The 16,449-nt window shown below is 42.9% G+C and overlaps 1 protein-coding gene across 1 annotated transcript in view; it reads right to left on the bottom strand.

The window, feature by feature from the left end:
• The window catches only part of LOC147459646 (transducin family protein / WD-40 repeat family protein), a 133,518-nt gene extending 117,530 nt beyond the window's left edge, over positions 1 to 15,988 (bottom strand). The window contains exons 1-6 of the mRNA XM_086510859.1: positions 15,836 to 15,988; positions 15,554 to 15,696; positions 13,786 to 13,813; positions 12,478 to 12,578; positions 11,874 to 12,077; positions 10,952 to 11,195 (exon numbers count right to left, since the gene is read on the bottom strand). Of these exons, the coding sequence (XP_086366985.1) occupies positions 10,952 to 11,195; positions 11,874 to 12,077; positions 12,478 to 12,578; positions 13,786 to 13,813; positions 15,554 to 15,679 (703 nt within the window). The 5' untranslated portion in view covers positions 15,680 to 15,696; positions 15,836 to 15,988. The remainder of the gene's footprint in view (positions 1 to 10,951; positions 11,196 to 11,873; positions 12,078 to 12,477; positions 12,579 to 13,785; positions 13,814 to 15,553; positions 15,697 to 15,835) is intronic.
• Between the last annotated feature and the right edge of the window lie 461 nt (positions 15,989 to 16,449).

Raw genomic sequence — 16,449 nt, forward strand, 5'->3', positions numbered from 1 at the left:
TCAGTACCAAAACAGGTTCAAAACAGATACCATCCATTTCAAACAAATTCCAAACAGAACTCAAACTTAGAAAAGGCAATCTCGACATCAGTCGAGCTCGAAAAGTCGACTGACTTTCCATCCTGAAACCTGCACCAAAAATTAGGGTTAGGTTCATCCCATAGGGTCGTAGCCGAGCACAGCATGGTCTATCAGCTCTTGGACAAACAATGTTTCTTTGGCGGCGATGGTAGTCCCAAGATAGCAATCGCACTGGATCTCCAAGGTCATCTGCTCGTGAAGAGACATCTACTGAGAGATGTCGAGAAATATAATCTACTAGGGTTTCCATGGCAAGCATTTCAGGATACCTCACTCTACCAGAAGTTGCACTCCGAAGGAAGATATCAGAAACATATAACTTCGGGCAAAAGTTTTCTTGAAAGCTTGCCAAGTCCTTGGAAGTGTGCGGCTTGGTAGTTGTAGATATCAACATCTGCATGGCACTATCTCTGAGAAAAACAACAGCTCGAAACAAATCTTGGATCCTTCTCTTGCAAGTGATCTTAATGGCTTATGCCCTGTAAGACGAGCGATGAAGACGGGAGCGCGCCTGATGCACGATGAAGTAAGGGTGGGAGGGGCTAATAAGTCCGGGTTGGAGGGCGAAGATCCATCAAATAAAATTCCGATAGCTCTGTTCGGGTTCGAGGGTGAAGATCCCTCAAATAAAATTCCAATAGCTCTGTCTGCTCTTTTGTAGGACCGGTATGCTTTCAGAAAAACACACGCCTGATGCTCTGATACCACTGTCACAAGACGGGCACCACGTGCCAATAGAAAAGAACAGACTGAACAGACTTTTAGCACTTCATTAACAATTGAATTGAGAAAGAGAGAGAGACGACACGCGACAGGAGTGGCGGAATTCCACCCCAGAGAGTATTGGCCCCAAACCTTGGCCCCCCTTTCGGTATTTCTTTATATTGCATCAACATAGTACAAGCCGGTACTCCAGACTCTGCACCTTCTCCAGGAAGCATGCCAGAGAATGAGCCCTACCCTCATATTTAAAGACCCTTGGCCTGAAAAGCAGTTGCAGAAAAAAGCCTTTAAAACTCAAAAGCTTCTGGTCCAAAAGCAAAGCCAAAAAGCTGTCAGTGCAATTTATGGAAATCTGTACAGCCTGCCACGCCATCATGCCAGCGCAATTGTCGAGAATCTACCACATCATCAATTTTTGTGTGTGTGCGGGTTCTGCTTTATTTTAATCCTTTGTCACTTGGGGCCCCATCGGACGGGTCTCCATAAGTTGGGAGAACTTCTTCTGTTACTTGTTCTTCTTAGGGTTTAGGCCCCTCGGCCGGCATCTGTAAGTTGACGCCAAGTGTCGAAGGAGTCGAGATTGCTAAGAGCTCTTTGTCATGGATTTCATAATTGATTTCGACAATTGAGAACTTGCGCGAATGAAAAGCCACTGGATATACTCGACCATCCTCACCTACTTGGGATAGAATAGCGCCAAGGGCAAAATCTGAAGCGTCTGTTTCTAGAATGAAAGGCTTTGTAGCATCTGCGTGAATTAGAATGGATGCGGTCGTGAAAGATTGCTTGAGAGTCTGAAAAGCTTTCGCGGCCTCCGAGTCCCAAACAAACTTATTATGGCATGTCAACCTTGTGAGTGTTGTAACCACCTTGGAGTATCCCTTGATAAAGATACTATAGAAATTTGCAAATCCGAGGAAACATGGACATCTCTTACCGAGGTGGGTGTCTCCCAATCAAGGATGGTTTGAACCTTCTTTGGATCCATGGAGATTCCCTTTTCAGAGATAACATAACCAAGAAATTCCACCTTAGATTGATGAATAGAACACTTCTCCAACTTTGCATATAACCCTGATGCACGAAGCTTTTCAAGCACTAACCGTACATGGTGCTCATGCAAAAGACAAGCACACATCAAGCACAAGCTGCAAGATCCAGCTATTCTCAACAACATAAGAAGGAGCCGAAGGTCAACATGCTTGAAAAATTTGATGGGACTAGATCAAAGTTTAGAGGTTTTCTCCAACAAGAGCGTCTCTTCATTCAAATACAACAAGAGCGTTATCCAAATGATGCCTCTCAAGTAGGCCTTATTGGGACCCTCCTCTCGGGTACGGCTCTCTCTTGGTTTGCTCCCTTACTTGAAAAAGAATCTCCTCTCCTTCATAACTTTGAAGCTTTTGTGCGGGAGTTCTCTGCAACCTTTGGGGATACTGATAGAGCAAGGGTTGCTGAAACCAAACTTAAAAATCTCCACCCAAGATCAAGACCTGCATCCGTCTATGCATCCGTCGACAGCTCACTTGCGATTTTTTCATTAGCCAAGTTCGGTGGGGATTAAAGGATGATGTAAAAGATCTTTTATTGACTATGCCAAAGGTTCACATACTAAGCGAGTTCATCTCTCAAGCAATAAAATGTGATAATCGACTATTTGAGAGACGACAAGAGAGGCGTCTTGGGGCACTTTGCGATCCCAAACAAAAGTGACACATAATGACTACACACCTCAACAAGGCCATGAATCAAGCATTGAGCCCATGCAAATTGATTCCGCACGGTTTCAACCTCTCTCCGTCCAAGAGAAGCAAAGGCGACGCATTAATGGCTTATGTATGTATTACGGAGAGCAAGGGCACATTGTTCAACAATGTCCAAGGAAGAGAAGGATGAAGGTTCACGGTGCAATGGCCTCAACGTGTTCGAAAAACATGGATGTCCAACCTGAATAGAGACCGACCACTTGGACAAAAGTCAAGCAAAAGAAGGTCTCTTTCTTCCCGCTGAGTCCACTTCAAGTTTTATGCTACTAGTCAAGATCCATATGCCGGCGTTCAATATCATACAAAGCCCAAGCAATCCAATTGTTATTGGGCTACCGTGGCATGAATTACATAACCCTGACATCGATTGGAGGGCTCGGAGAATTGAACCACGGAAAGTCCAAAAGAAGAACGGAAGACATAATAGGCCTATATATCTTGGAGCCAAGGTCTTCATGCGTGCAGCAAAAAAGTATCCAACTTTCTTGATATTTGCAACACCGACCGACATGTCAACAACAAACATCATGGAGGCATTGCCACGTCAATATCAAGATTACAATGATGTTTTTGAGAAGAAGAATGCAGACCTCTTACCGGAGCATCAACCCTATGATTGTGCTATAGAGCTTCAAGACGGAACCCAACCCCCTTTTGGCCCAATATACAAGCTATCTCAAGATGAATTGGTAGAATTACGAAAAAATATTGATGAGAATCTTGCTAAGGGGTTCATACGGCATTCAAAGTCCCCAGCAGGAGCTTCAATACTCTTTGCAAAAAAGAAGGACAAAACTCTCCGGACGTGCGTGGATTATAGAGGCCTGAACAAGATCACCGTCAAGAATCGCTATCCCCTTCCCTTGATCCCAGAGCTTCTTGAGCGTGTTGGCAAGGCAAGAATATTTTACTAAAATAGACCTTCGTGGTGCTTACAACCTAGTCAGAATCAAAGAAGGTGATGAATGGAAGGCAGCCTTTCGCACAAGGTATAGCCATTTTGAATATACCTTCATGCCATTTGGTCTCACAAATGCCCCAGCAATTTTTCAACATTTAATGAACGACATCTTTCGGGAGTATTTGGATTATTTTGTGATAATATACTATATCTTGATATTTTCCAAGGATCAAGAAGAGCATGAGCACCATGTTAGGTGCAGCGGAAGTAAATGTTGAACTTTGCTCAAGATGAGTGCTCCGAACTGTGCTCAAGGGTTCCTTTTACTTACGGAAGGGAGAGCCTTCCGTTCCTTTAGTGAGAGAGTGCAATGGACACAAACAAAGTGGATAAACACTGTGAATGAAGGTGCTGAGACTGAGAGATAAGAGAAGAAGAATACTACACCAGAATGTTGTCACACCCTCCTCCGAAGGCCCCACTCTCTATGGAGAGAGCGGTCTACTTATGATTGCACAAATCTCTACAATGCTTGGACTTGCCGACGATGTCGCCGACGATGAGGACGGGCGACGAGACGGGCTGAAATCTGAAAATGCTAAGGGCTGAAATATGCAAATCTTGATCTGTTGAATTCTCGCTCTAGGTCGGTGACGATGTCGATGGCGACGATGCGACAACGACGCACTGAAACGCAGATGCTGAAATCTGCGTTTTCCGGGCTGAAACTGCAAACTACGCGGAATCCACCATGCAGCGAGAATCTGCTGCGGGAAGGTGAGATCTACGAGGTTCGGGGGTTCTATTGCGATGTCTGACTACTGAAAACTTAAAACGCTGATGCTTCTAACAGTTCTGTCGCAAAGGATCTGCAAAACGCTAGGATGGTATGCTGATCCAAAAACGCTAGGGCTGAAAATGGGTCCTGCTGCAACAACGATGTGAATTTGCTAGTGCAACCCACTAACGCTAGGGCTGATCTGTCCTCTACTGCTGCCGGTTGATTTGCAATGTAAAAACGCTAGGCTGCTGGTCTTGTCCAAAAACACTAGCTTTGCAGATGATTGAAAACGCTAGGTCTTGGGGACCCTGCTGAGAAGGTGCCTGTTGAATCGGAGTTCCTACTGCCTCTTCTACCAGAAAGTGCTAGCGCTGGGTTTTCTTATATACTTCCTTGCAAAATTGCCCTACCTAGTTTCCAGCAAAAGTCACTTAAAAATAATAAGTGAAAAATGGCTAAAATACGGAAAATAGGTCTATGCACTGTAAAAATGCTACTGATGGGTTCTGACTGTAATCTGATGGTCATGGTGTGTGCAACCAGAGGATATGCATCTACTCTAAGTGCCTCGGCATGCACGGTTTGCGAACAAACTCACAAAAGTGCCAGATCACTTCCTAATCTAAACTGACCGAACTGAACTGAACACTAGTCATGAAGTAGCTTGTCCACGTACACATAGGTTTAGATGTGCACGTGACACACCGTGTATAGTTAGTGCTTGAAAAGCTTCGTGCATCAAGGTTATATGCAAAGTTGGAGAAGTGCTCTTTTCATCAATCTAAGGTGGATTTTTTTGGTTATGTTATCTCTGAAAAGGGAATCTCCATGGATCCAAAGAAGGTTCAAACCATCCTTGATTGGGAGACACCCACCTCGGTAAGAGATGTCCAATGTTTCCTTGGATTTGCAAATTTATATCGTATCTTTATCAAGGGATATTCCAAGGTGGTTACAGCACTCGTAAGGTTGACATGCCATAATAAGTTTGTTTGGGACTCAGAGGAAGCGAAACCTTTTCAGACTCTCAAGCAAGCTTTCACGACCGCACCCATTCTAATTCACGTAAATCCTACAAAGCCTTTCATTCTAGAAACAGACGCTTCAGATTTTGCCCTTAGCGCTATTCTATCCCAAGTAGGTGAGGATAGTGGAGTACATCCAGTGGCTTTTCATTCCTGCAAGTTCTCAGCTGCAGAAATCAATTATGAAATCCATGACAAAGAGCTCTTAGCAATCTCGACTCCTCCGACACTTGGCGTCACCTACTTGAAGGAGCTCCTCATAAGATCACTGTCTATACAGATCACAAGAATTTGGAATACTTCATGGTATCCCGCGTCTTGAATCGTCGCCAAGCCAGGTGGAGTGGTATCTTATCAAGGTTTGATTTTCTTATCTCTTATAGGGCTGGCCGTCAACAAGGTAAGCCAGATGCCTTATCAAGAAGATCCTACCTTGCACGAAGCATTTGCTCAACAAGAGTCAATGATTTTGAAACCTGAGCAGCTTAAGCTAAACGCCACCATAAGCCAAGCTCCTGAACATTCTACCTTTCTTTCTAAAGTGAAGACGTAAATTGCCATGGACCCACTTGCTCAGAATATTAAACAACAACTACAAGGACAAGGGATTAATGAGGACTTTCAAGAAACTGATGGACTAATTTACTATAAGGGTCTTCTCTATATTCCGCCAGGACCAACACGCTTGGAGGTACTTCAGGAGCGGCATGATCTTCCATCTTATGAGGAAAGCCCTCTTCTAGTTCTTGTCTTATGTTCAAGTCTTGTCCTTGCAATCAAGCCTTGTCTTGTACTCAAGTCATGTAATCCAAAGTCTTGTATCTAGTTCTCTTAATAAAGTATTAAGTATTGTAATCAAGATTAAGCTTATCATCGAGTCTCAAGTTCTTGTATATTGTGAGCGTCTCCTCTTGCTCTCTTCTAGCTCTATACGCGCTCATAACACTTTGTGTTCTCGGGAGATCAAAAATGAAATCCATTGCAATACTTTCCTAGGGGCGGGTGGGTATGGGTAAAGGCTGTAACAATCCCTGTGCTTTATGCCTGTCAAACTTGACCTTTTGGCATACCAAGCAACTACGTACAAAATCGTCCACGTCCTTGAGTCTCGGCCATAAGAAGTATCTCTCCGCACCTTTTAAGGTGGTAGCAATGCCGCAGTGACCCGTAAAAGGTGGACAATGGCATTCGGTTAGAATCTTTTCTCTTAAGGGCTGTGTAACGCATAACATGGTTTTCTTCATCAAGTAGCCATCCCGAATGGAATATCCTGCTACTACCTCCCCATTCCATATCCGAGTGAAAATATCTGCAAAATCTGTATTTGTGGCATATTGATCGACCATATCCTCGAAGCTCCTATGATGTATCGCGGAAATAGCCAGAACCAACGGCTTTCGAGACAAAGCATCTGCCACCAAGTTTTTATGTCCCTGAACATGGACAGTGTGGAAGTGAAACTGTGACAAGATGTTCACCCACCGCATCTGCGATAGCTGCTTCTGTGACAAGAAGTAGCGTAAACTTTGGTGCTCTGTGAAAACCGTTAAATCGGCTCCGAGTAGATAATGTCGTCACTGAGTAAGAGCATGGATAACCACCAAAAGATCTTTCTCATATATGTGTGCTGTCAATTCCAACCTTAAAAACAAACGGCTCTCATAGGCAATGGCGTGGGCTTCTTGCATTAAGACCGCACCCAGACTACGACCACAAGCATCACAATATACTTCAAATGACTTCTGCAAGTCCGGCAAAGTCAAAACTGGTCTTGTAGTCAATTTCTCTTCCAATGTCTGAAAGGCAGTCGAAAGGCAGACACCTCTGTGGATCCCCACGAGAAAGGGATTCCTTTCTGTGTCAAGATATGCAAAGGGGAGGCAACCTCTACAAACTTTCTAATGAACCGCCGGTAGTAAGAACATAAGCCCAAGAAGCTTCTAACTTCACGGGCATTCTTCAAATCGGGCCAATCACGGAGCGTCTCTACCTTGGCAGGGTCCATTTGCACTCCTGCTGCTGAGACGATATGTCCCCAAAAGTGTATCTCGGGTAGGAAAAATTCACTTTTCTTTGCATTAATCACCAACTTGTGATCTCGTAATGCCTGAAAGACCCGTAGCAGATGTTCTCTATGTTCTGCCTCATCCTTGGAGAAGAAAGAAAGTGCCCACAAAAGATCTGTACTCTCTGAAAATCCTATCCATCATTCGGTTAAAGGTCGTTGGAGCATTGGTAAGCCCAAAAGGCATCACCAAAAACTCGAATAAACCGAAGGTGTCCGAAAAGCTGTCTTGTAGACATCTCCCGGCGCGATTCACACCTAATGATATCCGCTCTTTAAATCGATCCTGTTGAAACAAGAGGATCCCTGTAGTGGGTCTAGAATATCATCGATCCTAGGAATCAAAAATCTGTTCTTGATGGTGATTTTGTTGAGAGCTCTATAGTCAATGCACATTCTCCAAGATTCGTCTTTCTTCAAAACCAACAACACCGGAGAGCCGTAAGGTGAAGTACTCGGCTAGACGAGACTCTTTTCCAAGAGGTCTTTTACTTGGTTCATAATTTATTCATTCTGGGCTCGACTCACACGATAAAGTGGCCGGTTCAGTGGTGTGCTTCCAGGTATCAGATCAATGGTATGATCCTCGGGAGGAGCTGGTGGCAACTCGCCTATCAGGCCCTCAGAAAAGCAATAGGCATGAGTGTGGAGAAAATATTGGCGTTCTTTTTCTAGATCGGACATATTTGTCCTATGATCATCATTCAACTCTTTCAAAAAGATCGAGTAAACAAAGAGACTGGATTTCATTAATTTTGAAACGGTCAAAGCCGATACAATAGGGACAGACTCGCTCTTAAGTTTTACATCAAGTACAATGGTTCGGCCCTTTTCTGTAGTCAAAGTCGCTTTTTTCGCCCAATAGTCGACCCCGGCGTTGTTCTTATGGTACCAAAGAATTTCCAAGAGGACATCACAACCTTCCAAGGGCATTATGTAGAAGTCCTCGCCCCAAATACCCCTGACAATGCAACCGAAGTTTGCCAATGACGGGTGTAATGGCCACGTCCCTGTCGGGTGCCGCTAGAACTGCCTCTGCTTGTGGCCCCATCCGATCGTGCGTAATCTTGAGCCGCGCCGCCAATTCAGGTGAAATGAAGTTGGCCTTGGCTCCTCCATCAAAGAAAATCAGGGCTTCTTGATCTTTCACTTTGCCCCCAGCTCGGCGAAGTTCTGTACTCTCATCAATCGTGCTTGGGTCAGTACCCATGCAATTTGGAACCAATCCTGCTTTCATCTTGCCTTTCCGTCCACGTTCCTCAGCTGCTTTTGAACTCTCTAGCCTTTCTTCATCTTGTTCTTTCTGTGCCTTTTTAGGGCACTTCGCGGAGATGTGTTCTTATTCCCCGAATCCAAAACACTTCCGCTATTTAATGTAGTTGGCTCTCTCCTGAGGAGTGAGCCGGGGTCGTGCATCCTTATCTTTCTGATCTTGGGGGCTCTTCCTCTTTCTACTTTCATTTTTAGAAGTCTGTTCTGTTTTCTGCGTCATGATCTCATCTGCGGCGTAAGTCAAATTGCCTAAGTGTATGGCAAAGCCCCGTTTCGCATGACTCATCAGTTCTTAAATAGAATCTGACTTTTGCTCTAAGCAGTGAGCTCGGATCTCCGTAGGAAGTCCCAAGGTAAACCGCTCAATCTGTTCTATAAACGAGATCTTCTTAAATGAAGAAGCAGTTACAAAAGAGCTCCAAAATCTCTCGCAATATGCGTCCAAGGTATCTTTCTTGGTCATCCAAAGATGGTTCCAAGCAGTTCGTATATCGCGTTCCTACTCCCGAGTCAACCAAGAAAAAATAAAAAGCCTTTTAAATTTCAGCCATTTACTGGCGCTTTCTTGTTCAATAGAAGAGTGGACCACCAAGTTCGAGCATTTCCCTTGAATTAAGAGGTAGCCCTCCGAATCTTGGAGTGCTTTGAGTAATGTCCTCCAAGAAAGCTATGTCAAAATGCTGTATGAAGGCCAAAGCCTTCGAAGTATCTCGAAATCCAGAAAACGTGTCAAATTAAATTGATTGTCCACCTTCTTTAGATTCTCGGACTTTCTTGCTTTTATCCTCCAGAAAGTCATACTAGTTGGCTTTATAGAAACTCTTCTTCTTTGCATAAAATCTGTGATCATCGGAGTCCAAACTATCTGAAGAAGAGTCCTCTGTAGAACTGCCAGAAACTGGGCAAAACTTAGGCTTCTTTGCTTTTTTCTTGCCCTTTCCGAAGCTTTGCTTTTTGCTTCGCTTTTTCTTCTTCGCTCGAGTCAGAAGAGCTAGAAGGAACTGTCCAAAGAAGAAGAACTGGATACTCCTTCAAATCTGACGTGTTTCTTCTGTTTTCTTGCCGAGGCAAAAGCAGATTGACGACCCAAATAGCCCGGGAAGTCAATTCCTTTCTTCTGCTTTTTGTCGTGCTTTTTGGCTTTGTTGGTTACGTCAAAAAGCTGGGTAATGCATGTATCAACCACCTCTTCTAATTCTTGCTCTGTAAACATCATAGGAGTAGGAGGTTCCTTGAGTGCCGGTTTGAGGGGTGGTTATGTGGCCTTCTACCACTGAGAGTGCACTTCGTCGAAGGATGACTGCGTCAAAAATTTTGCAAATTTGGGATCCTTCGCAAGATTTATCATCATATTTGTCATATCGCCAACCAATTGCTGACGCTCCATCTCTTCAATCTCCGCCTCAGTAGGCCGAGGCGAGTCGTACTCCTCATGAGAATCTTCTTCGTGATCGCTTCCCGCATCCCCAGATGCAGAGGAAGTTGATTGATCTCTGTTTGAATCCATAAAGTGTCGCGAGCAAAGGATCGGATTTCCCGGTAGAAGAGAAATCGGCCACACTCTAATACCATTGTAACAGACTTAGACACTCCAAGTCAAGATTCTACCGCAACACAGTAGAGATTCACTTCAAAACAGTTCACAGTTCACAATTGATTCGACACGGCCCAGCGGAGTTCCGTGCCAAGAGGTATTGGCCCCAAAGACTGGCGCCCCTTTCGGTATTTCTTTTTATATTAAATCTGTGCTCAAAGTACAAGGGAGTGGGAGGGTTCTCACTCTCAGACTCTGCGTCCAGATGCTCTGCAGAGTGGGAGCCTTGCCCACGTATTTAAAGGTTTACAAGGGTTGCCAAAGCAGAGCCCCAAAAGCTGCCATCTTTTTCAAAATAAATCAAAGCTTCCAGAAGCTTCTAAAAATAAAGCTATCCTTCGATGATCTAAATGCTTCATAAAACCGGCAATGTAGTGTTGGATGAACCCAAACCATTGACATAGTGACTAGTGCTCAAAATTAACTCTCAACTAGATTAAAGCAGACACATGAGAAGCTTCAATGTGCAAAATATGAAGATTTTTGTTAAAGGGCTTGTGAAATAGGCAAAGCACCAGACTTTCTATTTTCACAGGTTGCTGCCACTTTGACGCTGCGTTTTGCTCAAAGGACCGCTCCATTCCCTTGCAATACTATTACACCATCGTAAAAACATTCATTTCTCTCTTTTCTTCTTTCTAGCATTATTTTCTCAATGAAACACTCAAAAATAGAGCAGTAGACTTAAACATCAGATCCACTCTTAAATATAAACCACCAAGGAGTTCTAAAAAAGGTGTTACCAGTCCTGAAGGACAGGGCAGTCACAGATCCTCTTGTTGTGTGACTAAAGGTAGTGACAGTTTCATCAAACCTAAGATTGTGAACGTATATTTTCCCATCTCCACAACCAATACCAACAACATCCAATGCAGGAGACGACACACAGCACCGAATAGGAGAGCCCCAGCCTTTAAATTTATACAGCAGTTTTCCTGTGCTGATGTTCCACAAAAACAAAGATCCTTCTTCGGTCCCAACAATCACCTGCACAAAAGAAAAGTCAGAAGACAGCACATGAAGCTTACCAAAACAATGGTAGTTAAAAACAAAGCAGGTTAAATTTGGCAATGAAGCACCAAAAGCTTTGTGTGACTTGAACAGAACAACCTTAAGTGCTTCCATGAAAAAAACCGGGTGCTTTTATTGTTAAGTGGGTTGGTTTCCTTAAAACATGCTCCATGCTTGTTCCCGCAATCAGGAGTAGAAAGAGGAACACTGCAGTAATGCCATAGCCCACACTTCACACGCTGGATGTACCAAAACCCAACTCAAATCTCCTAGCACTGATAATTATGAACGCTTTCTAGCCTCTAAATTAGCTTCAAAGAATGCTAGCACCGAGGACACCATTGGTCACTTTACTGAAAATGTTCCCATAAATCTTGCTTGCATACATAAAGCTGGCAATTGGCCTCAAATGGATCATATACCTTAAACCTTGATTTCATCACCCACTCAATGCACATAATGGCTCCCCACCAATTTTCAAAAACCTTCAGGAGACTTCCACAAAATTTGTTCTCAGAAACAACATCCCTCTCAAAAGCTGTGCAAAGTGCTTAATGAGACAACTCAAAGAGCGAACGTCAACCAGAGACCGGCTCCCAAAAGATACACACATGCAGCATACATGGAGATTGCCCGAAACTTCCCAGAAAATACCTTGTTTAGGTAAGCATCTGGATGCATTAAGCATGTTGGTAAGACTGGCTCTTCCACAAAAAAATTTCGTACTGGAGCAGCCTCTTTCTCCAGATTGGTGGCTTCCCAGACAAAAATCCATCCCTTAGAATCAGCACTTAGGATATGATCTCCAAGAGCAACGATGTGCACAATTTTACTTTGATGAGCAGACCATTGAGCAACCTGTGACAAAAGGAAAAGCCCTTAGTGACACCTAAGCAGGAAAAGTTTGCCAAGATGGACAGATCATGGAGAGGAATTAATGTAGCTAGTAGATGACTAGACCCAGATTTGTATCTGTCATTCATTAATCAATTGCTCTAGACATTGTCTTTGGACTTGCATTCTTCACAAAAGAAAAGGGCTAGCCAACCCACTACTGTCAAAACTCCTCTCTGCTCTTTATGTGGATCTAGCTAATTACGTTCTTAAGACCTCAAAAGAAGAAAACAAGTCATCACTTTACCTCAACTCTGCCAGCAGAAAAGACTAAATACTGATTATGTCAGTTAAAAGTGAACTGTTTTGCTAGAATTGTTAAACTACAAGGAGATGCTTCCTGTTATAAAACGGCAACAGATACCTGTTGTGCCCGTCGAAAGACAAAAATCGATCTTCCTGCGGCAGCATATGTGTAATCTCGCCAACAAGCAAGAGAACGTATTCTTTTCTCCAGCTGAGGTGCTGCAAACAAGTAACAAACCGGTAACAATAAAAAACAATCACCTACTCGCCGTAGCTCAACATGTTGATGCTAAAGGCATAGAATTCAGTCAACACCCTAGTAGGCAGGTTATTCAAAGAAATTATCTTCTTGCTGTCACTCAACATACTGATCCATCAACACAGTAGTAGGCAGGCTATTTTTTAACACATCTCATTTACTCTGTCGCAGCTGAGAAGTACCACGTTTTCTCAATTAATTTTGAATCTCTTCTTCAAATGTAAAGAGTTATTCTGATTTCGAGTTCATGCTAAAATTGAAAGTATAGTAGGACAGGCAAATGTTGCACTTTAATAAGGAGTTTGAGCATGTGTGAGGAAACCCCTGTTCTCCCAGCACTAGTTTGCATATGACAATGGTATTCCCACGTGGAGTTTAGATCAGCAATTCATTATTGCCACCTCAAAGACCTTGTTCTAATATCATATTCTTTTGGATAAAAGTAGATATACTACTGTCGCAGACTAACACTACTGGTCCAACTCATGTCCCAAATCCTCAAGCTCCAACAATGTCTTTCTAAATGCTACACATCCAAAAATTTAAAAAGGAGACTTAATTGACGATTTCCTTATGCTTGTTAAGCTTGTTAAGCACTGCTTGATTGTCACCTTGATTCCATGAAACGCATTTGAAGTGAACCATTACCCATTCAAGTAGGCCACAGAGACGTTATGGGTTCAAAAAGTTAAACAACAACAGGCTTACACGATTCAAATGGCATGGAATCAGAAGGCACGACACACTACTGAAATAGTCATTCACTCATCGTGAGGAGTCTGTGTATATCCCTCTTCTCCTCAGTAAGTTATATCGGCTTTCCTTCTTCAGGTTTTTTCAACATGCTTTGAAGGACCTATCCAAACCTATGTACATACACCTATATACAAAGCAAATTTAAAGTACCACGTCAATATCTACCCGCAGAACGCCCATCATTTGACAACTTTACTATCTAAGATAGTAGACTTTCAGGAAGGTAACAGTATTAAAAAGCACTCAAAAATTATCTGATACCCCACCATACTAACTTTCAGCGACTCCAAGCAATACAAGAATTAGATCCCGACAACCATTGAAGAACACTTGCTTACACTAACCCTCTAAAACAATTTCAAAAGAGGATTTTTAGATAACCTCTTATGCTCTCAAAAAGAAGATTCTTACCGACAAAAACGAGTGAAAGCTTTGCACACTGCAAAGAAAACATAAGCCAGAAATAATCTCTCTCTCTCTCTCTCTCTCTCTCTCTCTCTCTCTCTCAGCCCTCCACATATCTTCCAATGTATGATTCATCCTTTCAGTTTGTCAATTAGACTCTCAATAACGATCACATACACAACTTTGTCTAAAGGTGAGTAAATACATCTTGCTAAAATTGTCCAATGAACTTAGTATGTTGATCACTGATGTTATCCGCACACAAGCCATATAGCTTATCAAGTTGATCGATGAATAAAACCACCAACTCATGGCTTTTTACTATCGATGTCATTGGTATAAATTTGGCTAGTCTATCCACCATGACCCAAATGGCATTATTGCAGTCACTACATTTGGCAAACCAACTATAAAATCCATAGAAATACTTTGTCATTTGGCATGAGGGATTTCTAATGGATGCAAGAGGCAATGTTTCTTAAGACGTGCCTTGCTAACCTGACACTGAGTACACTTCTTCATATATTGTCACGAGACACATCCAACCCTATGTGTTCGTGGACAAGCTACAGCACGACAAGGGTTCCGTCAGTCCAGTCAGTCTAGATTTAGAAGTGATCTGGCACTTTTGTGAGTCTGTTCGCAGACCATGCATGCCCATGCACTTAGTGTAGATGCATATCCTCTGGTTGCACACAGCATGATCATAAGCATTCCCATCAAAATCCTTCAGGGGAATTTTCCAGTGTATTTTACCTATTTTCCTTATTTTTGACATTTTTCACTTATTATTTTGAGTGACTTTTGTTGGGAAATAAGTAGGGCAAATTGGGTAAGATAATATATAAGCAAACCAAGGCCAAGCGACGTAATGTGAAACCAGCCAATGCCACCAGTCACTCACAAAAGGAGGCTAAGACCTCATTTGTAGATAACAACCTCCACTGGCAGAGTGCAAATGGTCAGCCCGTGAGGCATAAGCATGCACGAGGTTACCTCGAGGAGGTGAGGCGGGGTGATATGGAACACTTGGTCTTACAAGTGTATGCTTACATCCTTGGACGCTAGCCCCAACTAGGGGGTGCTAAAGGACGGTGGCTATGGGCATCAGGTTCACCTCATGTGTGTCCATAGGCAGTCCGGGTACCCTGGAGATCCTTTTCCTCTTGGTTGTTTTCACCATGCAATCTGTCTCATTTGCCGATCTCATGGTAGGGGCCTTCCTCCGATTCTAGCAAGTAACCCCTCTACTTGCCGCGCCAATCCCTTGCTTCCATTCAAGAAGGATCCTTGCCTCTGTTCAAGGAAGCACTTTGCCTCTTTATAATTTTACCAAACCTACCCCATGTAACAATTCTTGGTGTCGGAAAACACAACTAGCCAAACAGCATGCATGCTATAGTACTACTATGTGTTTGATGGTTGGGGTTTTCACTGCTGTTTTTTCAGTCTCCTTAACCCACACACCTCCCATCATATTTTGCTAGGAAGAAGGGAAGAAGAGGGGGGGGGGGGTGGACTATATATGGTTTAACCACTAAGTGACTGCACCAAGACTGTGTAAGCAGTACTGTGGTCTTACTTACTCATGAATAGCAATTTCAGCTATAAAGGAGAGTGCAAGTACTAAATCATGACAGTCATCCACCAAATTTAAAAAAACGTACTAGCTCCATCATGAATACATACACAAAAAAATAAATAGACATGTATAATCGTTCCTTAACTTAATCAATCACTCAACCTTACTTCAAATTAAAGAAACAAAGCTTACATTGAAAATTTGGAAGGCTTTTCCAACACTAACTGTGACAAAATTCTCTAAACCTCTCTGTTGCACAACAAATGGGATGTTATCAGTGATGTAGCCAAGCGCGCGATAAGGTTCAAAGATGCCCATTTCTTCCTGCTTTTGACCTTTCAGAAAAAACATGAAATGTAAAATCTCTCTCTCTCTCTCTCTCTCTCTCTCTCTCTCTCTCTCTCTCTGCAACTGGTAAAAAGCAGCAGCCCAATAAGAATCACTTGAGGAGTGCGCAGCCGTCCCACAGCTTACCTCTCTCTCTCTCTCTCTCGCCAGCTGGGCTTCTGCGCTGCTTCTTCGTAAGGGGGCTCTATTACTTTAAATTAGTTGTTAAGCACTATCAAGTTACGAGCATGAAGGTTTGTGATAAACCCCTTGCAGGAAATGTATACACGCTTTGGTCTAGAGCGCTTGAACTAAATCAAACACACCCCAAAAATGCAAGACATGTATGTATACTTGACTAGTTTGAGTTCTAGATACAAGCATTAATGGAAGAAAAAGTTTGCAAAGTGGAAGAAGAAATGCAAAACACAAAAGGGAAAAAGGCTTCACAAGAAGGATGATAATATTATGCTTTGAAAGATGCCATTTTGAAATACAAAGCCATTCATGAGCGTTGGAAATAAGATAATTGAGATGGAAGGGGCAATGCAGCAACTTAAAACCAAACTTTGGCATGCAAATTAGACATAGAACGTGTCACCAAAAAAGAGAGAGCACTAAGTGAGATGCCAAAAACAAATTTGATGATGATATCACATGTAGAAGAGGGCTTGAAGGCATGGATTGATGTTGTAAGCAAGCATGTAGAGAGCATCCAATGGATGGAAGTGGCAAGGAAACTAAATATTGCTCACGTCTCG

The sequence above is a fragment of the Adiantum capillus-veneris genome, chromosome 4 (assembly GCF_014529385.1).
Source record: "Adiantum capillus-veneris isolate H3 chromosome 4, ASM1452938v2, whole genome shotgun sequence".
Taxonomy (NCBI): Eukaryota; Viridiplantae; Streptophyta; class Polypodiopsida; order Polypodiales; family Pteridaceae; genus Adiantum; species Adiantum capillus-veneris.